The 26048-nt window shown below is 39.6% G+C and overlaps 1 protein-coding gene across 1 annotated transcript in view; it reads right to left on the bottom strand.

Moving 5' to 3' along the window:
- The window catches only part of LOC127446184 (protein BEAN1-like), a 95235-nt gene that overhangs the window by 8580 nt on the left and 60607 nt on the right, over positions 1-26048 (bottom strand). Inside the window, exon 5 of the mRNA XM_051706910.1 lies at positions 24101-24242. Within this exon, the coding sequence (XP_051562870.1) occupies positions 24101-24242 (142 nt within the window). The remainder of the gene's footprint in view (positions 1-24100; positions 24243-26048) is intronic.

Genomic DNA, 26048 nt, shown 5'->3' with positions numbered 1-26048 from the left:
CAAGTTTGATGTGTCCATCCAAAAGAAAAGCAGTAACAAAAGAGAGAGGCAGAGAGTGAAAACAGCCTACTTGCCTGTGTGTGAGTGTGTACATGGTGAGCTACATTAACCAGGGTCATGGGCACTTATAGAAGGAAAGTAGCCATCTGCCTCTGACCGAGGTGTATCGAGGATAGAGTGTTAAAAAGAGTAAGAGAGAATAGCAGCAGGGTAATTGGATCTGGGGCATAGTACAACCATATCAGACTGTCAGTGAGAGTGGAAGTGGGATGCTAGAATTGATTTAGGCCATCAACCCCGGGTTACATGTGAGGGATGAACAGAGAAGAGGGTTTTGTCATGGACACATCTTCTACGTAAGTCATTATTATGCTTCTGATTATGCACTTAAAAATGTCGTATTGATTCAGAATGTTCATGTACCCAAAAATTGACCCCATTTAGCTGAATTACTGACAAGCCCCATCCCCCATCAGACATTTTAGCATCAATTCAAATGTGTTCACCTTTCCCTGTGACCATACATACTGAGTGTTGTGTGAAAAATCTCATGGGTTCTGGTCCCATGGAAACAAGGAAGTAATCACATACACTCTGAGAGACAGGTTTTGGTCCCTTGGAAACCAGGAAGTAATCATTCACATGTAATTACATGTTAGGTTTAGGGTTGGGGTTTACAACTAAAAATACAACTTGCTTTTGGCACCACTCTGTGGACATTTCACCTGGAGAAGGGTCAACAAACCTTTCAGCTTTGGCCACTGGGGGCAGTGGCTCCAATTTTGGTAAGCCCAAAACAAATTTTAGCAGCTGAACTTTTGACTTCCTGGAGCTGAATTCAAAGTGTGATCATGTTGAATGGTTAGTAAAAAGGAGGTCTTAACCTTAACAGGGTTTGTACCTCTTTTTGGAATTTATTGACAACAGGCCTAAATTGCCTGAGCTAATGCAACTAAATTTTTGCAAAAAAAAGCTTTTTATTTTTTATTATGGATATTCTTACTATATTAAATACCATACAATTTTCTGTCCTGTTAATCACACTACTTTTTTTATGTTTAAACAGATTTTTTTTTTTTTTTTACTTTTATTTGGCAGAAAGTCACATGTGACGAGGAGGAGGGTGGGGCCGGGCCGTCTGCACGGCCGGCCGCCGATCAAGCTAATCAGCCGAGGAGAGGGATAAAGCCGAGCCAGATGCAGCAGTTCGAGAGAGAGAGAGAGAGCCACACGCAGCTTCCGTATGTGTTTATGTTTATGTCTTTTTACGTTTTCATTAAACATTATTTTGACTGTTCAGCCGGTTTCCACCTCCTCCTTGTCCATCCTAAACCCTGTTACATCACACTTGTGGTGGTCCTGGTCAAAAATGTGCGGCCCATTAAAATGTATATAAATCTCTCATTATGAATATATTTTCACTAATTATACCACGGGTCTGTTGAATGCTTGATTCTGATTGGTTGACGGACATTCTAAGGTGTGCAATTATTTTTCAAGTAAACGCACGGCTATAAAGTTGTTCCAGGTCTTGACCGCATAACGGTTCCATATCACTTCACCAAATTATTTCAATTACACACACACACACACACACACACACACACACACACACACACACACACACACACACACACACATACACGCGCACACTGAGACTCCAGTCACAACCGACAAATAGAGCCGCACCTCCACGACTTGATCAATACAACAATTTATATTATCCGAAATAACTTTTAATGTTTCAATATATTTCGCCCTAATCAGCCTCACATAGCTGAAGTGGAAAGCACCGCCCCCCCCCGTTTCGCACACACACACACACACACACACACACACACACACACACACAGAGAGAGAGAGAGAGAGAGAGCGAGAGAGAGAAGCAGCGCAAACCACCGTTGCTGGTTCTAACATGACATTTTCGAATTAGCAACGAAGGCTTGAGCTGTATCAGAGCAAGATACACTTGATCAATACAACAGTTTCTATATGATCTGAGATATCTGTGGTAAAAACCCTCGTGCTCCCCCTCTCTCTCTCACATACACTCCCACACTCGTGGACACACATTTTACGCGTAACGCACACATTTAAGGCCCAAACATACTTGTGAGAGAAAAACATGTCATCATGTCAGCGCACTCCTGCATCTCAGTGGGGATGAAAAAAAAGTTGTTTTGGTTTATAACGGGAATATGCTGAATTTGAAGCGATGTTACTTCTGACGAGAGCTGCAACAAAAAAGGTAATCCCAGAAGGGATCTCTCTAATTTTCTGAGTTTCTCTCTTTCGATCCCTCAAACGCAAACTCTCTCACACACACACACAAACGCACTAACTTATTACTCCAGTAAGTCCTCAAGTAAAGCAGCACAAGTCTCCGTTGCTAGTTTTAATGTAACGTTTTCGAATTAGCAACAAAGGTTTTGACTGTATTAAAGCAAGACGCTGAATATGTGGCGGAAGAAAGTAGTTCCACTCACAAGAGCGTTTTAGAGACGAAAACCCAGAAAATGTCTTGAGATAAAACCCTGAACGATGTCTTAAGGTGTGGTAACCGTGGTATAATTGACTCCGGCCCGTTGAATTGTTTAAAAATAATGTGCAATAGTGCAACTCGCATTACCAACTTGGGTGAGCATTATTTTTAAACAATTCAACGGTCCATCGTCAATTATTCCTTACATATTGCATTACTGTAGATCTTTTTGTTAGCTTGATTTATAATAATTAGAACAGGTGTTGTACTCCTTTTTGAAACTTTTTGATAGTAGGCTTTATTGACCTGACCTTATACATATTAGTAAACATTGTTCTTACTCTTTGTGAGAATCTGAAAGTTCCCAAAACACATTGTTATAATATTTTTACTTTGTTCCTGTGGGGTCAAGCATAGTTCAGAAGTTGTGTGTGTGTGTAGTGTGTACTACAAAGGGTGTGTGTGTGTATGTGTGTTTGTGTGTATGAATGAGTGAATGTAAATGTTCCCAAAACACATTTTCATAATAATTGTTCCAATGTCCTTTTGTTCCTATGGAGTCAAGGAAGGTTCAGAAGTTGCCTGGGATGTCAAAGAATCAAAGGGTGTGTGTTTATTTATGTTATGTTCAAAGATGTGCTCATCTAATGGTTGGACAGGCTGCTGAACACATAGGTGTGTCTGGTGTGCATATGTCTGAGCACACACACCCTCACCCACACACCCCACTGACTTTTAGGTCATTACGGTACGGACATTACGGTAATGTCACGCAAGTTTTCCTGCATGCCGCAGCAAATTGGTAGCCAACATCATATGTTATATTGAGTTTGGTCAACGTTACACTGAATTTAGCAGGAATAGCCTTGCCTCTAAAAGAATGTAAAATAAAACAGAAACAGACAACAATTTTACAGGCGTTTCAAAAGAAAAAAATCAGAAGAACATGAAAGCACAACAGAGGAGAGGGAAATCAGGGCAAGTGGCCTTGCTGATGAAACTACCACAAGAGAGGAGAGGGAAACTAGCCTAGCAGTGACATCCAATGACCTGCTTGTTAACCGGAGTCTCACAGAGCCAGGAAGGCCTTCAGTGACTGCATGGGTAGGCCTACCGGACTCTGTTGGTGATGAGATTGTAGGGAGAATAGGAGCAGACGACCTTAAAACGGCACCTGACACCGTTAAACTAAAAGCAATAGGAGCTAGATTTAAACCTAGCCAAGGGTGGTCTGCACCAACCAGGGACATCTGTGGAAAATAGCAAAAAATCCCAGAGGACATTTTCAACGAAAGTGTCTACTCCACGCTGCATTACGGCAAGAGCACAAGACTTTTTTGTGTAGCATGCATGCTTTTTTTCTTCTGGAGACACAATTTTGAGAAGTACGCCTCTGACTGACTGGAGCAATGCAAAGAAAATTGTTCTGTGGCACATAGTAACAGAAGCCTACTATAGTGCACAATTGCATGCTGCTGAGTTTGTGCAAATTGCCACTGGAAGAAGCCAGTCCATTCTTTCCAAATTAGACCACTCACACCAGTTAACACTGTTTGTTAGTTAGTTTAGTGATTGCTCAGGAGTTGCTGCACCTGCTAACGCCACTTATCAATGGGTTACAGAACCCCAATTGTGAATTGCCTCTGGCTACCAAGATGTCTGAGGATGTCACGATGGTGCTTGAGAGTAAAATGGATGATTCTACCTATAGTAAAATGTGGGAGAAAGCCTGTTCTCTGGCTGTGAGTGTAGAGGTCACTCCATCAATGCCTCGCATCTCCCAAAAACAAACTCAATGCTCCAACACACCCACTACAGGCCCAGAAGAGTACTGGAGGAAATACATTTTTCTACCATTTATCGACCACATGACCACAGAGGTGAGAGACCGAGTTTGCCTTTCTCTGCCCCGTCTTAAAGCCCAGTACCTGCTTCCTGACAGAATTTTGCAGTTGACAGACAGTTTATGGCAAGACATAAAGGACGAGTATGGTGCTTTGCTGCCCAACACTGATGCTGCTGATGTGGAGGTTGAACTATGGAGAGAGCACATCAAGCATAACCCTGTGTCTAGTGACATCTGTCTTGTTTTGAGAAGCAGACTTCTACCCAAACATAAACACCATCATCAAGATTCTCTTAACCATGCCTGTATCCACCGCAATTGCAGAGTGCTGTTTACGTCACCTGAAAACTTATCTCAGGAATAAACTGACTGAAAAGACTGAGTGGACTTGCCCTGATGAACATCCATCACGATATTCTGGTAGATGCGGAGGCTGTTTTGAAAGAGTTTGATGTCACAGGCAGTTGCAGAATGAGCTTCAAATAGGTAGGACTATAATTATTTTCATAAAGGGAGGCTATGTTTTGAGAATTAGGGGTGGAATGATCAAAATAGATTATTTAATTCCATGTAAAATACTGCAAACAGCACTTGAGTTGTTGACATCACTAGTGTGTATGTATGGCTTTGGATAATTATCGCTTTGATGAATCTCAGTCTTGATTTAGCGTTGTTGTTGGTGGCGCATGTCCACAACCGTTTATTCAGTTTATTGTGTGTACTATGAGATCAAGTTCTGCTGGCACCCCTGATGAAGCGAACACAACATAAGGGTTAAATGAGCCATGTTATTTTCTCTATGAGGCTTGAAACTTTTGCAAGCCTATTATAAAAAACTGGATTATGTCTAAATACAGACAAACAAATTTAAATAGACAACATTTATATAAAAAAATGCTAGGATGGGTAGAGGATGGCTAAATCAAGCTATTCTATTACTCAGTAGGGGCAGAAATTGCCTACAGTATGCAATAGCCTACAAACAAGAAAGTGTGTTTTATTTCTAAATATGTTAAATAGATCAAAAACTCCTACTACGGTTCACTTGTCATTAGTATTTGTATTATTCACTGAATAATAAACAGAGTCATATAAGTCTATAACCAGCAGCAGCAGCTGTATTGAGAATTCCCCAGGCAGTGATCCACTCCTTCTCACTGTCCGTCAGGCTTCAGTGAGGTTATGAGTGCTAATTAACACACCACCTGCTCGACTGAAAGAGGTGATGATATCAAGTAAAATGGCTAGGCTACCAAAGTAAAACCCCAAATAAGTTTGTTCAGACCAGACTCCTTTTACAGTGAAATCAGGAACGGTAGGTTGATTTTAGCTGAAATTGGTCTGTGCTTACCTAAATTCAAAACATTGCCCCCACTGGCCAAAGTGGTAAGTGTCATTGGGTGTATGGGCATGTGTGAGCTCCATCCAGAGTTGTTTTTATCTGTACAGGCTGTAAATCAGCAAAGAGGGATGCGTACTGAAAAACTGTACCCCAAAACCTAACCCCCAGTGGAGTAAAAATGTTATGTTAGAGGGAAAAAAATGCAACCTCCGAATCATGCTTATGTAACAGGAGCCCTGGTTTCAATGCAGAATGTGAACCCGGGCTGCGTTCCACTACAAATTTTTACCCCCCACCCTCACTAAGTCCTGTGGATTCAGATGTACGTCACTGCATACGTTGCACGAGTGCCCACTACTGGGAGAGCCAGTGCAGTGGGATGAAATGGAACGACCTAAGCCCTTAGTCACTTGGAGCTCCTTATAACTCTTGCAATAGGATTGATTTCATTTTGTGGAATTATTTGGTGATTTTTGCACCTGAGAAGACATAGTCTTCAGAGATTGATAGAGTAACAGATTCAGGTAAAGTTTAGTTGTGATTTCAGAGGCTTATGCACAAATTTTGTCATGCATAAATTCACTTTTTATTAGAATTAATTTATAGAAAGGATTACTCAAGTTTTACACAAATGAAAATGGTAAAATTGCAATGAACACATAGGCTATGACTGTGTCAGTTTAAGGTAGCAACAAGTATTACACTGTTAAATCTCAATATATCTCTTCTAACTGCTTAACCTCCCTTCAATTCTTTCATGCATTAGAGCTGTGTGGGGGTGGGGTAGGTTAAGCGCAATATGTGCTGTGATATCACATTCAAGTTGCGTTGTGGGATATGGAGCTGCCTGAAGCGTACATCTGAGTAGGCTCGCTCCCTCTGTCAAAATTGAGGGGTTAAAAATCTGACAACAGAAACTTCCCTCGACCATTTAATGTAGCGGAACAGACTTCTAAAATGGCAGCGAGGATTCCCCTGAGGGGAAGGGCTTAGGGGAGTTTTTAAAGTGAAGTGGAACGCAGTGGGTCTCCCACGCTGCTGACACAACGGGCTTCTGGTCACGCCTCAAGGGAAAATAAACATGATAGAGCCAATACAAAAATGTCTGATGAGAGATGGTGATTGTTAGTGAGTTGGCATAATGCTCCTTGAGTACTAGGACTCTCTGAAACAACATGCCAACTTCCCGTGTGTTCATGTTGTTCAGAAAGTGTTTCAGACAAAAACAGGCATTCTATTTCTCCATGTCATGACAGTAATCATACCCATCATGGTAAAGTTTCTTTAGGCTGTTCTGCAATAATATCAGCCTCTTCATTTTTAAACTTGAAATAACATCTGCGTTGCTTGGAGTCAGAGATTCTTTTTTAATTTTGCCTCTTCATCCCTGATTGGTTGGGACTAAAGACCGAACAATATCAGTTAGCTGAAGTTATGAGCCAAACACTGGATTTTAAGACATACATATGTGGTGCTATTTACTATATGATGCATAGTAAATAATGTCAGGAATCAGGGTATAAAATCATACATTTAGCCTAATTAAATAATTATAAATGTCCTCTGTTTATGCAAAGATAAATTTAAAAAGTGTAAATTTGTCAAACCACAGTAGTAACCTGCAGTTGGTCAAAAAACAGATGAAAGAGAAAGCATGATTTAGTAAATTTAGTTTTAGCTCTTCCAGTGCTCCCTAGTGGTTTTGTACTTTTTAGGGCTTTTCTCACTTGAAAACGTTAACCCCAGGTCATTTATCCTGGGTTAATAATTAATCCTTGGTATTCATGTACATTCGCAAACCCCGGGTTGCACATTTAAGGTGTCAATCACAATGATTGGACGAATACAGCTCGTGACGCACATGCAACCTGTCAATGGAGCTGCTCTTCTGTGCTGCTCTTCTGTGGAAATATATATATATATATATATATATATATATATATATATATATATATATACTGAAACATTCTAACACCACATCCTTTCAAACTGTACAGCTTTTGCATCGCAATGCGGCATTAACCCCGCAAATGCAGTGCTAAACCTGCTCCGGAGCAAGGTTTCTGAGCCCTGGGTAAAAAGCAGCGCTAAACCAATTTTTAAAATATAAGTGTAAAATGTTGTTTTACCTGGGGTTAAAAGCAGGGTTTAGAACGACAATAACCCAGGGTTAAGTGCAGTGTGAAAAGACATTTTATTAGTTATATATAACCATTATAAGTAGTATGAAATTATACAAAGTGCCTAATTTTACAACATGAACGAACACACAGAAAATCAACATTCGGAAGTTCATGTACCTTGAAATTGACCCAAGTCAGCCAAATTACTGACAAGTGGCATCCCCCTGCATACATTTTTGCATTAATTAAAGTGATAGCGCATTGCATAAGCAACCCTTTAACCCAGAAACAAGCTCACACATGCCCATATGTTCAACACTTCCAAATTTGACCACTGCTGGCAGTGTTCTGATTTCTGAAAGAACAGACCTGTTTCAGCAGCAAAACTTTTGACCTACTGTTGCCAAATTCAGTGTGATGAGTCTGAATTTTAGGTTGAACTCAATTAAAAGGGGTTTTAAGTAATTTACATTTTGTTCAATGGAGAATTGTTTATTTTTCATCATGACCTTGAAAACCCTGTGACTCTGTAAATGCAAGATAACACACACAATAAACACACATCAACTTAGCAACCTAAGCCAGTATATAAGCACATTTTGCCACAGGTGGAGACCACAGGAAGAAAGCAGGAAGGACTCCATGTCTGGACACTTCCCATTGCCACCACAAGCAGGTCAACCATTAACTGACAGCTTGGCTCACTGCTTATAACCCCACAATGCTCTGGCACATCTCCCTGAGAATACTCCACACAGAAATGGGCACCACTGTGTCTTAGAATTCATCCACAGTTCTGCAGACACTTCTCTGATGGCCAAATGTATTTTGAAGTCTTTTCATTAACCTTCCTTGGTCTTATGGGTCAGTTTGACCCTTTTAAATTTTAACAAAGATTTACACCAACTAAGGGTGCTTTCACACTTTTGGTGCACACCCGAGTTCAAATGATGCCAAAGTTCATTTAGTTTGGGTGGTGTGAACCGTTAGTTTCGGTTTTCCGAACTCAGGTGCACATCCACAAACTGCACCTGAGACCGCTTGAAAGGTGGTCTGGGGTACAGTTCATGTGAACTCCAGTGCGGTTCGCTGCTAATATGAACGCAATTATACCAAATCGTGGAAGGGAACCGCTTATTGATGACATACTGTATAATTCGCATCTTTGCAGACTCCTGATCGCAATTATTATGGTTGAATGAATTTCTCATACCAGCTTGGGTCCAAATAAATCATCTCAGAGAGCAGCTCACATTCTTCACATGTCTTGCAACGCATCCACAGGCTCGTGGCTGACAAACGCTAATATTCTTCACATCATTGCACTTTCAATGCATCCGTGGCAGAAAAACATAACTGTTGTTTTGTGCATGTAAATTTTTGGTGGTAAATCCAAAGAGATGAGTACTTTATTAACACAGCAAAGTTGATGTCTTCTCGAGTTGTTAAATAGTTACAGTGGTAAACAGCTGCTTGTACTCACATTGATGACGTAATCGGACCGGACCCAAAAAATATGATGTGAACAAAGACCAGCAGGGGCAGGGGGAGGGGGTTGGAAACGAACTCTGGTTCGGTCCAAGCAATCGAACCAAGTGTGAAAGCACCCTTTACGTTTTCGGCCTGAAACTTCATGACATCCTCAACAGAGGTGATCTGATCCTGGCAATGTCATTTTTTTTATTTCATGTATTTATAAACAAAGCTACAAAAAAGTCTCTACTTTGTACCTCAGAGTCAAATTGAGCCCTTTTTTATCTTCATTTTCAAAAGCTTTTAATAAAGGCTCTGTTTGCTCTATCTCTCTACTTTTGGTCTTAAATTGTTCCTCTAGGTGGCAGCAAACACTTTCACTTCCTCTTTCACCTTCTATCACAATATACAGATCTGAAAGGCAGAATGTATAGAATTGTATAAATCACCCAAATTGTCTGGATCTTGTTTTATGAATCTTGTGTTCTGTTTTGTTTCACTTCTTTGTATTGTACTCAATGTATTATCTGTAGGAGCAGAAGTGCTGTTCAGTTTGTTAAAATAAAAAAAAAAAAAAACAATTGATCACAAAAATACAATTGTCAAGTAATATAGTCTGTTATGAATAGCCCATGAATAAATATATAGATTCTCAGATTGCCAATTGTCATTGTTGAAGCAGAGCATGTCTCACCAATCAGGAAATGATATAGCCCTCAATAATAAAAAACTGCAGCATTTGCAATGCGTCACACAGCTCCTGGGAATGGAGAAGTTCTCATTACAGTATGTTGATATTCTCTTATAAGTTTTTAGTTCTGTTTACTTTGTTTCGTGTTAGTCTGTGTCATTCAGTCTAATTTGCTTTTTTCGTTTTGTTTGTTTTTTTAGTTTTTTTTTTTGCTCATGATTTGAAAGTTGCACACTATTTTGTTTTGAGTTCTTTTACCTGTTTGCCAATACAATGCCAATTTGACATCTTGCTGATGTCATTAGTCCTCCCATAAATCCCCAACTTTACAACAGCATTAAACAAACACTAATTCATCATGCCAATTATGTCATACTTATTTCTTCCAATAGTTTTTCTGTTTACCAGTTTTTCCCTCTCATCAACACAAACTTAAAGGGATAGTTCACCCAAAATTACTTGCTTTCTTCAGTGGAACACAAAAGGAGATGTTAGACAGAATGTTAGTCTCAGTCACCATTCACTTTCATTGCATCTTATGCATTGAAAGTAAATAGTGATTGAAACTGAACATGAGAGTGTATAAATGATGACAGAATTAAAATGATGCTTGCCAGAAATGATTGCTGGTGGAGGGAACCCGCGGCGTATGCAACATCTGAGGGCTGTCCTGAGAGCGCTGCGGCAGGCGGGACTCACGGCCAACCCGAAGAAGTGCGCAATTGGGCGGGTGGAAGTTAGGTATCTGGGGTTCCAATTGGGTCACGGGCAGGTGCGTCCACAGGTTAACAAAACTGCTGCGATTGCAGCCTGCCCGGCGCCCAAGACCATAATGGAGGTAAGGCAGTTTTTGGGGTTGGCTGGCTACTACCAGAGGTTTGTGCCTAGCTATTCTGATGTCACCATCCCGCTGACTGACCTTACTGAAAAGGGGGCTCCCGATCTGGTCCAGTGGACAGAGTCGTGCCAACAGGCTTTCCTTAAGGTAAAGTCCGCACTTTGTGGGGGGCCGCTTTTACATGCACCTGACTTCTCTTTCCCCTTTATTTTGCAAACTGATGCATCTGACAGGGGGCTGGGCATGGTGCTCTCGCAGGATGTAGGAGGGGAGGAACGGCCAGTGCTATTTATTAGTCGCAAGCTCTCCTTCAGGGTGACAAAGTATAGTACCATAGAGAAGGAATGTCTTGTGATTAAGTGGACAACTCCTCCATTGCCCACGAACATAGAGCTTTTCACAGAAACAAAAAGACTAAGAGATTTCAGGTTCAGTCTTACAGGTTGACAATACTGGTCAGGTCAAGTGAGGTCAGGTCACAGGGTCTCATTTACAGACCAGTTTCAAGCTTCAGCTTTACTCCCATGCAGAACTCTACTCTGTAGACTGAAACACTTCTGCTCATTTGAAAGTTCACAATACCTGCTGTGCCATCTGTGATCAATATAAATAAAAAGACATCTGTTGTTACCCTGGTTACCCACAGTAGTTTGTTCCCCTATTCCTCATACATAAATAATGACTCTGATCGAGACCATGGAGTGAGTCCTCCATATGCAAGTGTGTGTGCATGTGTGAGAGGTGCTATCAATGTAAAATATTTAAAATCTTGATATTTCAAGAATGATAGGATGTTCTCGCAGTTAGGTATCTCAAGGCTATCTATATGCCTAGGTGTGAGTGTTATGTAAAGCTGTTATATCCCTTCAGAACAGGGCGAGAACTGTTTTGCACCACCCTTCCCCAGGTAAGAAGCCTGGCTCCCTGAGGACCCCTCTCACTACACACAAACTTAGGAGCCGCCAAAACTGTCAACAATTCATTAACCAGACTATGCAAATATCACAGACCAGCCAAGGCTGGATTTCTCTTCTCATCTATTCACATCCTAAATTATTAAACATCCTGCACTTTCTTTGACACTTTTTAATCACACTATTGTTCATTCTAGGAACAATTCTGAGCATAAGTTGTTTTGCACCTTCTGAAAAAGCAGACCGTTCCCATTTCCCCAGAGAATACCACAAAACACCTGCAGAGCACTGGAATATAGTAAACAATCTTTGTCATTTCTCACCTCATTTTTAAACAACTTAATTTACAGTGCAATTACAACAAAGCATAGCAGTTGGGTTCCAGAAGTAAAAGACCCATTCATTTTCTCCACTGAGATTTTGGTTTACAAGTTAAATTGTAAACATTTCAACATAGACCTATGAATTCCATGAATTCCAAGGTTGTCAAGCAATGATACTGTATATGCTTATGTAGAACCCACAAATCAGTGTGATTTCAACTTCATAAAAAAAACAAAAAAAAAAAAAAACATAATAATAATAATAATTTCCAAGATGTCACAGATAACATGGAAATGGGAACCATGCTAAGAGATCATAGCGTGAAGCACTGCAAATGATCAAATTGTTCTTCCTATTACACATTCTTAAACTACTTTTAATTTGTATATATCTAAATATTTTGGAATAAACTTAAAATATATTATTTATAGTAATAGTGATAGTTTTTTATATTTATATATATATATATATATATATATATATATATATATATATATATATATATATATATATATATATACACTATATTGCCAAAAGTATTCGCTCACCCATCCAAATAATTGAATTCAGGTGTTCCAATCACTTCCATGGCCACAGGTGTATAAAATGAAGCACCTAGGCATGCAGACTGCTTCTACAAACATTTGTGAAAGAATGGGCCGCTCTCAGGAGCTCAGTGAATTCCAGCATGGTACTGTGATAGGATGCTACCTGTGCAACAAGTCCATTCGTGAAATTTTCTCGCTATTAAATATTCCACAGTCAACTGTCAGTGGTATTATAACAAAGTGGAAGTGATTGGGAATGACAGCAACTCAGCCACGAAGTGGTAGGCCACGTAAAATGACAGAGCGGGGTCAGCGGATGCTGAGGCGCATAGTGCGCAGAGGTCGCCAACTTTCTGCAGAGTCAATCGCTATAGACCTCCAAAGTTCATGTGGCCTTCAGATTAGCTCAAGAACAGTGCGTAGAGAGCTTCATGGAATGGGTTTCCATGGCTGAGCAGCTGCATCCAAGCCATACATCACCAAGTGCAATGCAAAGCGTCGGATGCAGTGGTGTAAAGCACGCCGCCACTGGACTCTAGAGTAGTGGAGACGTGTTCTCTGGAGTGACGAATCACGCTTCTCCATCTGGCAATCTGATGGACGAGTCTGGGTTTGGCGGTTGCCAGGAGAACGGTACTTGTCTGACTGCATTGTGCCAACTGTGAAGTTTGGTGGAGGGGGGATTATGGTGTGGGGTTGTTTTTCAGGAGCTGTGCTTGGCCCCTTAGTTCCAGTGAAAGGAACTCTGAATGCTTCAGCATACCAAGAGATTTTGGACAATTCCATGCTCCCAACTTTGTGGGAAAAGTTTGGGGATGGCCCCTTCCTGTTCCAACATGACTGCGCACCAGTGCACAAAGCAAGGTCCATAAAGACATGGATGAGCGAGTTTGGTGTGGAACAACTTGACTGGCCTGCACAGAGTCCTGACCTCAACCCGACAGAGCACCTTTGGGATGAATTAGAGCGAAGACTGCGAGCCAGGTCTTCTCGTCCAACATCAGTGTCTGACCTTCCCATAAATACACTCCTAAACCTTGTGGAAAGCCTTCCCAGAAGAGTTGAAGCTGTTATAGCTGCAAAGGGTGGGCCGACATCATATTAAACCCTATGGATTAAGAATGGGATGTCACTTAAGTTCATATGCGTCTAAAGGCAGATGAGCGAATACTTTTGGCAATATAGTGTGTATATATATATATATATATATATATATATATATATATATATATATATATATATATATATGTTTTTTTTTTTTTTTTGGAGGATATACCATAATCTTTTATAACATTATGTCATTGTAATGGGTTTGGTGGGTTTTGTGTTCATATGTCTTTAATTTTAAAGTATTTTGTAAGTCCAGTGTTTCCTGTTCATCTTGTTCCTGTCTCGTCTGTATTGATTTCAGGTGTCAGCTCAATCTCATCTCAACTGATTTAAATCAAAGCTTGTAATGCTCTGATTAATTTTGGAGCTATTTGGTTTGGTTAATGGCTTAGAACTCTTTATGGACATTTGTTTAGGAACTCCTATGGAGAAAATGAATAGGATAAATACTTCCGGAACCAAAACAGCTGAAAAGATAAGCTGTCACTGTTGCACTGTGAAGAGAGCAGTATCTATAATCTTTAATGCCTCACAGAAAAGACATTGTGAACAGTGATGGCTAGGCAGAAGATGATGGTACATTAGCCTAATTATTACTATGTGTGTGTGTGTGTGTGTGGCAAAAGCAATTAATAGCTAAGAGTATCATCTAAATATTAAATAATAAATAATGAAGATTTTGTATCAACAGGTTACAAATATTTTTGGTGCATATTTTGCACATACAAACATGAACCAATTGCTGTGTGTGTGTTTCTGAGATCTGCCTAGCTCTCCCCTTCCTGAGGAAGTGGCACTTCACGGACTCCACAGGTGAGCAGCTCATATACATGTCCTGAGCACTGAGTTCCCAGGTGCCATCTGTGGCCATGGGAGCCCTGGCGTGAGTCACATGCCATAGTCCCTCCCTCCCAGCACCACAGAGACAGGCTAACATAGTCATTCCAATAAACCATGAGATTAATATTACTCCAATAAGTGAATTAATCATAATTCCCTTATTAAAGCTAATTCCTTACAATAGAAATTATGAACGGATACAATGAGATGTTGTATTACGATTTGAATGGTGGAGAATTTTATTCAGACAAATAATCTAATTATTTGTCATTTATCTTTCTTATAATGGTTGTCGAACGTGACTAATTCCATTATAAATTTCCTTACATAATAATGACGTAGAATAAGGACAGTTTAAATTAATTCCTAACACACATACTGTTCCTACAATCCCTTTAACTCCATGGACAGAGAGCCCTGCGTTTGTAATGGTGGCTGATAGGGCCGGCTGTAATATGCCAGTAGTGATAAATGCATGTTATGATGTGACTGGAGGATTGTCTCTGATCTGAAGAGTGATTTTGCTCCCACTCATTTCTGGCACAGATGAATGAAGGCCAGCAGAGAGGCAGGCAGTGATAGAGAGCTCCGTTCAGCTTCACTGGCTTAGCATCTGTAGAACCTCTAGCTTTCTCAAAACACTCTAAATTCACAGGCACCATACAGGACACTTGAACCCTATAGCACTAAAGCTTATACACATAACATTGGGCTTGCAGTCTCAGAGTGGAAACAGACGGCAGAAAATGTAAAAAGCAAAAAAATATTTTTGAACAAAATATAAGGGAGGCCGGGGCTAATTGTCACAGTTGTCTCAAGGGCTATATCTCAGTAACTACAGTATATGGTTTTGAGTCAAAAATCCAATTACACAAATGTGTGTTTTCTCTTGCAGTGGTTTTGTATGTTTGTTTCAAACACTTAGTTCAAGACCCTTTACAATTAGAATAATTTTTGAGAATCCTAACCTCCAAACTTAAATTTCAATATAAAAATATTATGATATAGCTGTTCAATAAACCAGTGATCACAATAAACCAACCTAGCATATATTCAGGCAAAGGTCAACTATATAAGGAAAGTAGATTTTAACCGAAAGGTTGAACTGTGTACTTAGGAAAAGGGTATTTTTCATAAATTTAGATTAAGGCAAGACATTTGTATTGGGACAAGTTGTCACATGTGTTTAAAAGGTCATACATTTATACAATTTATTGATTACAATATTTGTTGGCCAAAACATTATATAATACAAAAAAATATATCACCTTTTACATTTTGCTGTTTGTTTGTGTTTCATGTTTAAATTTTGCTGATTAATCGCAATTTCCATTGTGACAATGTACCCCATAAAGTGTTAAAACGTGCCCTGCTATTGGAGGCCAAATGTCAGTGTGCATTTAACTGAACTGTATATTTTTATCCTGTGCAATAATGGTGGAAAAGCTCAATACCTTTGTTGTAGCCAAGACTTTAAGCTACGTGCCTATAAGGAAAATCGACTTTCAAAAATGAACCTACCCTGAGAAATAAACTGGACTAAAAAGTGACAACCAGTCATGCTTTCCCCTGTTCAGTTTCTATAAAATTGCCTTATTGGATGCAAAATGTTCACTGAAGAACAAACTGTGATAGAGAGTATTAATCTTCCATCATCTTACCAAATGATCCTCCACTCCTATAGGTGTGTGGGTGTCTATAATTAAATTGAGTATTTGGACTGAGGGCCTGATATCCCTCCCAAACAGAATTGCACACCATTCAATAATTCTTAATTGGCCTTGGGGGCAACACTAATATTCTATATCCATCATAATTTGCTTTTTAATAGGAGGAGGCCCTATTCTTTCAGGTAGTTCTTGCTCCCAGGAAGAGGTAATTTCACCCTGTTCAAAAGCCCCTTCATAGAGCTGCACCATAGGGCTCTGCCAGCCTAATGGAACTGTCACAGAAATGTAAATAACATTGGCATTCTGTGAAACAATCCATGAAGGGCAGATAAGTTGAGCAAAACCATGACCCTAACTAAACCTTTCCTCTCTGCTTTTTAACACACAAACGCATACACATGCAAACAAGCACCCACACTCTTACCACACTAGGTATCTGGGGCCGGTTGCACCAGCTATACGTACATTACAACTTAGCCTAGTTGTGGCGTAAATGGGCACTAAGTCACAATTTATGCACTACTTAATATTTGAGCATTGCACCATTAAACTTAGGTAGAATGTAACCCTAAGTATAAACTAAATATTTATGGAAGCCTCTGACCAGGAGTAATGGATGGAATATAAAAACAGACTCAATGACATCAATGAGCTCATGTTTTGGTTGACAGGCTTCAGTCCTTTCGACATGTATGTTTACACTCGTTTACACTTACGGGAGAAAACACTGTGTAAAAAACGTACTTCTTCAGCATGAAACCAATCTAACGATGCACTTTCCTTTGTACTCTGCCCGGTGTCAAGTTTCAACATATACAAAATAGATATTAAAATGAATAAATGTCTATTTTACAGCCTGCTAGTATTTATTTATATATATTTATTTATTTATTTTATAGATAGTGAATTGGTGGGTTTTTGTTAAATATAAGCCAAAATCATCACAATTAAAAGAACCAAAGACTTAAACTACTTCAGTCTGTGTGCATTGAATTTATTTAATACACGAGTTTCACAATTTGAGTTGAATTACTGAAATAAATGAACATTTCCACAACATTCTAATTTATTGAGATGCACCTGTGTGTGTATATATATATATATATGTGTTCAAGGCAGCTCTCGTCAGCAGCAGGCAGTAGGATTCGTTCCTCTGGACATCACAGTGCCGGATAGGTGTTCTCGCAGTAGATACTGGAATTCAGTCTACTGGAGCTGCATGTCATGGACCATGCATGGTCTGCTGGCTTTACGGGCAAAAAAAAAGAAGAAAAAAAAAGAAAAAAAGGCAGATATCAAAGACGCTTTAAAAATCATGTCCATTCACTCCGCCGACTGGCCCCTCTAAATTTCCATGGCAGTCAAAATTTTACTTTGCTGTCCGACTCACTCTCGGGTGCAGAAGTAGCCCTCACATGGTAATCTCTATCGAAAGGCCTATACTGGATCCTTCTCAATCACATTAAGCTCCCCTTCGTACTATACCTGCTCGACAATTTCCTGCTCATCGATCACCCCACTGCCCCACCCCTATTTTCAGACGTTCTATCGAGCTTTTTCACAAGTTGTGTGTTCCCCTCTCAAGTGAAAAAAAAAAGAAAAAAAAAAAGCACAGGCCCCACCACATCTCTCGCATTTCTCAGCATCATGCTCGATTCTCTAAACATGCAAGCTTCCCTTCCTAAAGATAAACTCGACAGGATCAGGTCTATTCGCACGTCGTGTTCTGGCCAGTTTGGGTCTCATAACGCGATCTCCTATCCCTATTAGGCCACCTCAATTTTGCCATGTGCTTCATTCCTCAAGGCTGCTCCTTCGTTTCCTGCCTCCTCACACTAGCCCATTCCGTAGACAATCTCTCCTACATATCAATCGATGATGGCTGCCACTCGGACCTCCTCTTCTGGTCACAGCTACAGTATTAAATCACTGGAATGGCATTTCCTTTTCACAAAAAAAAACAACAACAAACAAACAAAAAAAAAAACAACTCCAGACGACATGTCCCTTTTCACAGATACGGCTCCCTCCATAGGATTCGGGGGATATTTTCTAGGATCATGGTTCACAGGGAAATGGCCAGATGAATTTTTCAATATAGCTTCCTACGCTCCCTCATCTGTTCTCTTTGAAATTTATCCCATCGTCATGGCCAGCGTTATATGGGGTTCCCTTTGGACACGCAAACATGTCATAGTTTGGCGACAATTCCGCAGTCGTCACTATAATCAAAAAAGGCCGGTCCTCCTCTAGCCATCGGCAGAGCATTTCCTGCAACTTTATTATCTCAGCCAGACACATTCCTGGGTTTTTCTATGTAATCGCTGACTCCCTCTCTCGTTTTGCTTCCAGGAGTTCCACAGACCATGACCCCCCGCCAGCAAAAAAAAAAAAAAAAAAAAAAAAAAACATTCCCTACCACCCCTCTCAGAAAGGACTTGCCCAGTCCACACTTCCTACAACTCCGCCTGGGCCCACTATTCCTCCTCCTGCCAATCACACAGTACTCCTCTATTTTCCGTTCTGATCTCCCATTTCCTTTTGCTTTCATTCTAGACTAGACATCCTAGACATCTCAAATTTCCTCCCCTTTTCATCACTCCATCCCCATGTCGCGCTACTGGTTCAGAAACCAACTCATCACACCCTAAAACATTGTAGTCTCTCCCTCATGTCCTCTCGGGGCATTCCTTTTGCATCGGAGCAGCTACTACTGCCACTCTTTGAGGTATACCGAGGTATCCACTGTCAAGATGCTCAGCCGCTGGTCTTCCTCATCCCACCTGAAATATAGTCGACCTAACCCAAATCATCAAACAAGCTCAACTCTCCATCAGCCATAAATTTTCATACCTATCTGGTGGTGGTTTCACAAGGATAACTCATAACTATGTCTACCCTCCTCACCAGGGCTTCCATAATCTCAAGCATGGTTTCCTTTGCATAGGTATTGCACAAGCCAGCTTGCCCTCATCAGAAAGCTCACACTATCATGGGATATCTTTAAACAGGGTATTGCACGACAACATTGCCATTATCGTATGGCTTTATGTATGCTGTTCACCTTGGCAAAGATAACCATTAAACAACGGCCATCCTCGTTTGAGGGCTTGAGCCTCATGGAATATCTTTCTACAAAGGGTATTGCACGCAACGTCTCCATTATCGGATGGCTTTATGCACGTTGTTCACCTTTTGGCAAAGATAAACATCAAACAATCTCTTCCCTCATCTGAGGGTTTTCATAATCAAATGTTGTTTTCTTTCAACGAAGGGATCGCACGCAACGTCGCTATTATCGTATGGCTTTAGGCTACGTTGTTCACCTTTCGGCAAAGATATCTCAAACAACTCTTCCCTCGTCGGAGGGTTTTCATAATCAAATGTTGTTTATCTTTCAACAAAGACACTGCACAACAATGCTGGCCAATCATAGGGCCTCATCCCACGTTGTTCGTCTTTGGCAAAGATTCTGCACAACCAGGGGCTCCTCGATGGAGAGCCCAAAATCGCACTCAAGGACATGGACAAAACCAAACTCAAGGAGGAGTTTAAAAAACAAAAAAAACAAACCAAAAAAAAAACACAAGGACAAAACCAAACTCGACCAAAACCAAAAATAATTTCCAATTGCAAAGGCGTTGCACAACCATGCCAGAGATATTGTGCATTTCATGTCAAATCCAGGCGTTCACGTCTCTTCTAAGCCCTTAGTGAGAACTTTACATCCCAACTTACGTAAGACCTTATGCACAGCTGGTGCAACCCTACCATGTTATGTATCTGAGGAAGCATACAGTGCTGAGAAAGACAACAGAGTCACTTTAAGAGCAAATTAAGCAACTCAACAGACATAGGTCATAAGTAATCATTTTGCAAGTTACATGGGAAAGATTTTAGTAGAATTCTGAGTCAATATAATTGTGAAAAACAACAACACTTTTTATGGAAGAGCAGGGAAAATGAGCCCATTTAGACAAAACATTCAGTAATGTTAAAACTACAATAGGGAGGGGTGTTATACATTCAGGAATCCCAATGATATCATAAGAGGTTTATATCTCTTCTTGTGTTGAAGATCTAGACTTGTGTTAAAATGTGAATGTCTTTATTGAATGTAGCTTCTGTATGTACCCAGTCATGCATGTATTTTAATAAATGTATTTTTATAGTGGTGTATTGCAGCATGTATGCAATATGTATACAATATAATACAGTTGTTGCTTTGTAAATGGATTTCCACATCTGGTAAGGATATACTCCACACACTTGTATTTGCTGCAGCTTAGTCTCAAGTCAAGTCAAATTTATTTGTATAGCGCTTTTCACAAAAGGTGTTGTTTCAAAGCAGCTGTTCAGGAAATTACGCTATAACAGAACATTTGTGAATATAATGCCAATATTTGTTAATCATGTTTAGGACCATTAGTGGTTAAAATGAGTAAACTAAGTAACTGTTGTGGGTCAATGGTTAAACAAAATTATTTTGAGTTTTTAGTATTAAAGTCCATGAATTAACTGAGGAAATATCGTAGATGCATTGACCTTTGATTGTCATTTGAGTCTCACAGAATGAACATTACTATAAATAATTTTTTGCAAACTGTCTATTATTTGCCATGTTCTATGTTTCGCCACAGTTTTCTGGTGAAATTAACATTAAAGGTGCTACAACAACTGTGCCTTTTATTCACATTCACAAAAATCATGAGTACAACAGCTGACTATAACAGCTGCATCCGAAACCGCGTACTGTCATGGAATGCACTGTATTTGATGAAGGACGCACTTTTCTGCGGCCAAAACAGTACATTTTTTAGGTATGAATGCGAGTAGTATGAACAGATTTGGACATACTTTATCAGGGGATGTGACTATTGACCCGTGACCCGCATATATGACGTAATAACAACAACCGCAAAAATTATCTGCTCTGGTTTTGTTAAACAAGCACCATTTAAGCACAAGGAACAAATATCTTGGTATATGTTGCACTTACAGTTGAGAAGAGCCGTCTGACTCACGGTTCACCGCCACTCTTTTAAATACAGCATTTTGAACATGACGTCACCTCAGCTCCCAAGGGATTATGGGATCGTTAAGTGTCCAGTCGATTCACACTTCAGAATCTCGCCGGAAATAGTCACCCGGGTATTTCTCGCTTACTGCTTCATGAATACTGTGGATTCTGACATACTGCTCCATTACCCTACTGTTTTTGGCATACTATATAGTAGAGAAGTATGGATATTCAGATGGAGGGTTTATAAACACAAATGTTTTGCTCTATTACTCACACACTACTATGTTATGGTATAGAAACACTTTACTCTAATGCATCATTTGAAAAAGCCCCTGCTGGACATTTCACTGGGAAACTGCTGCAAAACGTGTAATGAAGCACATCATTTTGTTTTGCAAAAATGTTGCCATGGTAATGTCATTTTCATGAGATCAGGCTGATTTTCACCTCTCAAAAAGCACATGTAATTAAGATAGAAATGGGTGTCTGTTTGACCTGACAAAGACCCACTGAGGGTTGAAACATTGCAATTAAACTGGAACATTAACAGTATGCCAGTGTATTTCTCTTTTCTTTTCTTTTGTATAGCTATGCATCTCCCTCATGAAGTCAGTGTGACTTCAGAATGTTCAGTATAGCAAATATAATTTTGGCATATTATATCTTGATCAAACATTCAGAGATCATTATGACATAATCAAAGGCTATACATTCCAAAGTAATAATGACCTCATAATTTTAGAAGGTATAGTCCCCTCATCAAGTCATGATGACATTGGAATATATAACACTCGATGATTTTAGAATGCGTAGCTCCCAAACCAACCAAGGGATAATGGTAATGGAATATATAGTTACTACATTGAAGGAATAGTATTCTATGAAGAAATAGTGATAGAATGTACAACCCTTAAAGGGACAGTTCACCCAAAAATGAAAATTATCTCATTATTTACTCACACTCATGATATCCCAGATGTGTATGACATTCTGTCTTCACCAGAACACATTTGAAGAAAAATTGAAAAATATCTTAGCTCAGTAGGTACTTAAAATGCAAATTAATGGTGATTTCTCTTTTGAAGCTCCAAACATCACAGACAGTCAGCATAAACGTCATCGATATGACTCCAGCAGATAAATTAATGTCTTCTAAAGCGATACGATCACTTTTGGTGCAATAAAGATCAATATTTAAGTACGTTTTAACTATAATCAAAAGTTTCCGGTAAGCTTCACCAGAGGGTGGAATTTAAGTGGTCTATCGTGTAACTTATTTGTGTTGCCATGATACAGAGGTAATCTCCCGTTCTCCACTCGTTTGAGACATCCAGGATGAGCACACAAACCATTTACAAACACTTTAGAAGACATTAATTTAACAGCTGGTGTCGTATGGATGACGTTTATGCTGACTGTCTATGATTTTTGGAGCTTCAAAAGATGAATTGCCATCCACTTTTTTAAGGCATTTTAAGGACCTACTGAGCTAAGATATTTTTGTATTTTTCTTCAAATGTGTTCTGGTGAAGAAAGAAAGTCATACACACCTGGGATATCATGAGGGTGATTAAATAATGAGAGAATTTTCACTTTTGGGTGAACTATCCCTTTAAGTGAGGTCATGGAATGTATAGTCCCCCATAATATCACAATGGCAATGGAATTTATAGACCTCTCTGAGGTCGTAATGCTTTTCGCAATGTATTGTCTCTGTTCTTCCATGTGTTCCCTCTTTTGATGTCATCAAATCGTTCTTTTAGATTGAATGAGTAATACATCCTAAAAACAATAATGCCTATTTTTCATTGGAGTTCCTCCCAAAATTTTGGGACTTATTTATGAGACTAATGCAAATCCAATTTGAAATTATTTTGTTGTTATTGAAATTAATGAGGTCTGGTAAACAAAACCTTTCCCACTCTGAGACATCCCTCTGTGAAGGGCTCCCCTACTTGAGAATTATTTTACAGGTCACTGTGTGAAGGCAGGCAGGCTAAATGGAAAGAAAGGTAACTGACTGATTCTTTGAAGATACCAATTAGCCAAGCTGCCATTTAGATCAAACACCAGGCCTTTTTCAGTGCTAAGTCATGACATTTATCAGCAATCCCTGCTTGTTAGGAGAACAGGCTGAAGGCTGAAAGTGTAAGGGTCCAACCTTTCTAACAGGATTTGAGAGATGACTGCAAAAGGTGAAACCTTCTGAAAAACAGATAAAGCACTGAGAACTAAAAACCCCTCCAATGCAAGTGAGAAGAATGAAAGAGTTGTAGATAAATACTGTATAAAAATAAAGATTCTCTTCTCTGACTACTGCAACACTCTGTTTGAGCCTCTCTTTCTCTTTCCTAATTTATCAAACTATAATAAAGAAATTAATGCAGGGTCACATTCTTGAGGGTTTAAATGCAGGTATAGCAGGTAAACATTCAAAAGGGCAGGGTTTGAGTCTGTTTTTCCCCAGTTACTATCTTACTTGAACAGGTTTTACTCCCACCCTTTCTTTTCAGACAGACCCTTCAGGCCTGAGTGTTTGCATCTGATAAGATGAGTGCAAGTTGCACTTCAAGTCAAGTTATTAAGAGGGAATTGAGTGAAAAATAGTTGAAAAATTTCATATTTTTCAAGACTATTTTTAGCTTTAGAATCTCCATCTGCCTTTGACCGTGGTTATCAATTCATGCTATGCCTTTAAAGACTGTGAAAAGGTCTGCAGAATGGAATCCATTAAGGAGGCAGTGTGCCTTCTCTGTCATGGCCGATAAAATGATCTAATTACCGATTACACACGCACACAGTCCCTCCATTTCTTCCACTGTACATATAATATATATCCACATAAAGACTCAATCCAGAGGTGAAATGTAACTCACTGAGGTGGGGAGTCTGGGTACATGATGTTGATTTGAGACAGCGTCTCCATGTAAGTGTCAAAGTCGAATGCAGGGGGAAACTCCTCAATACAAGTGGACCTCAGCTCTCCGATGGAGCCACCATATGAGAGGTTATCTGGAGCTGCAGAAACAACACCATCAAAAACATTTTAAAATCTGCTTCTTCTACTATATTTTGTGAATGTTACTTTTGGAAACATGCAGACATTTTATATATATATATTTTTTTTACATTATTTATTTCCACAATAAATGCATGATGTTCTTTGAAGCATAATGCTTTCATTGGCATAAATTGGGTGCAAGTATAAAAAGCAAGTGTTTAAAAAAACTCATTTATGACCACACTATAATATGAAAATGTTCTCCATGTGATTGATATGTTTGGTACAAGATATCATGGTCATTGACATGGGGACACATAGATGTTGGAGTTGGGTTTCTCCCCAACAATGAACTTTTTTTTTTTTTTTTTTTACATTTTGTGTGGCTTTTGATACTTCTGTATAAAGGATACATAAACATAAAGCCACTTTCTATCAATTTTAGCCCTATAGACCTGTTTCACAGTAGTGCCATTTTGGATGTGAATGAAAACGAGGCTGTGAGGGAAAGACTTACAGTGTCTTCAATAGCATGCACTGCATAAAGCTTTGTAAACCCCCTAGATCACATCAAATTTTCCACAACTCGTGTTTTTTTTGTTTGTTTTTTTTAAATGTTTTGTCTACTGAAATTTCTTGGAAAGATGTTTTATTTTTTCAATGTTCCATCAGCGAAATGATCCAAAACACTTTAAACAACAGTACAAACCATTGAAGAGACCGTTAGTCTATCCCATACTATGACGTTGTCATTCCAGTCAAAAATTAAAGTTGGCACTGCAGTAAAAAAGGTCCATTGGAATATATGATACCAGTATTTTTTAAATGTCACAATTAGAACAGCAATGAGAATGTAAATACACAATTACACAGATTTCATGTTCATGAAGCAGAAAAAATTTCTCTCCTTTTTAAAGAAAATCATTCTTGAATCCCTTCCTGATTCGTGGGTATTTACTTAACAAATGTAGGGGGGGCCTGGATAGCTCAGCGAGTAAAGACTCTGATTAACACCCCTGGAGTCGCGAGTTCAAATCCAGGGTGTGCTGAGTGACTCCAGCCAGGACTCCTAAGCAACCAAACTGGCCCGGTTGCTAAGGAGGGTAGAGTCACATGGGGTAATCTCCTTGTGGTCGCCATAATGTGGTTCTCGCTCTCTGTGGGGCGCGTGGTGAGTTGTGCATGGATGCCACAGAGAATAGTGTGAAGCCTCCACATGCGCTATATCTCCGCGGTAACACGCTCAACAAGCCACGTGATAAGATGTGTGGACTGATGGTCTCAGACACGGAGATTCGTCCTCCGCCACCCAGATTGAGGTGAGTCACTACGCCACCTCGAGGAATTAGAGCACATTGGGAATTGGGCATTCCAAATTGGGGAGAGAAAAAAAAATTGTCATGTAAAACATCACATATTTTGAAATGTGAAATGTGTAAGTTACTAAAAAAAGCAAGAATGTAAAAAGCAATGTAATTCCTTTTTCACAATAAATCTCCTTGGCGTTTGTGATTTCAAGCTTGATCGCACCTCCTACAGCTCCATCTAGTGCTCTGTGCATGTGTCAAGCACTAGGAAGTGTAATCGAGCTTGAAATCATGATCATGCCTAGAGACTGCAATGGCAAGATGTACAGTGAAAAGGGAGTTACATTTTGGTTTGTTATTACCCAAAACCGACTGGATCACTTCAGAAGACATTGAAGATACAAATAAGACAAAGGCATTATAAAAGTAATCCATATGACTCCAGTGGTTTAATCAGAGTTCTGGTCACCATTTACTTGCATTGTATGGACCTACAGAGCTGAGAAATCTTAATTT

The sequence above is a fragment of the Myxocyprinus asiaticus genome, chromosome 1 (genome assembly GCF_019703515.2).
Source record: "Myxocyprinus asiaticus isolate MX2 ecotype Aquarium Trade chromosome 1, UBuf_Myxa_2, whole genome shotgun sequence".
NCBI lineage: Eukaryota > Metazoa > Chordata > Actinopteri > Cypriniformes > Catostomidae > Myxocyprinus > Myxocyprinus asiaticus.
This window is presented reverse-complemented; position numbering and strand designations above follow the sequence as displayed.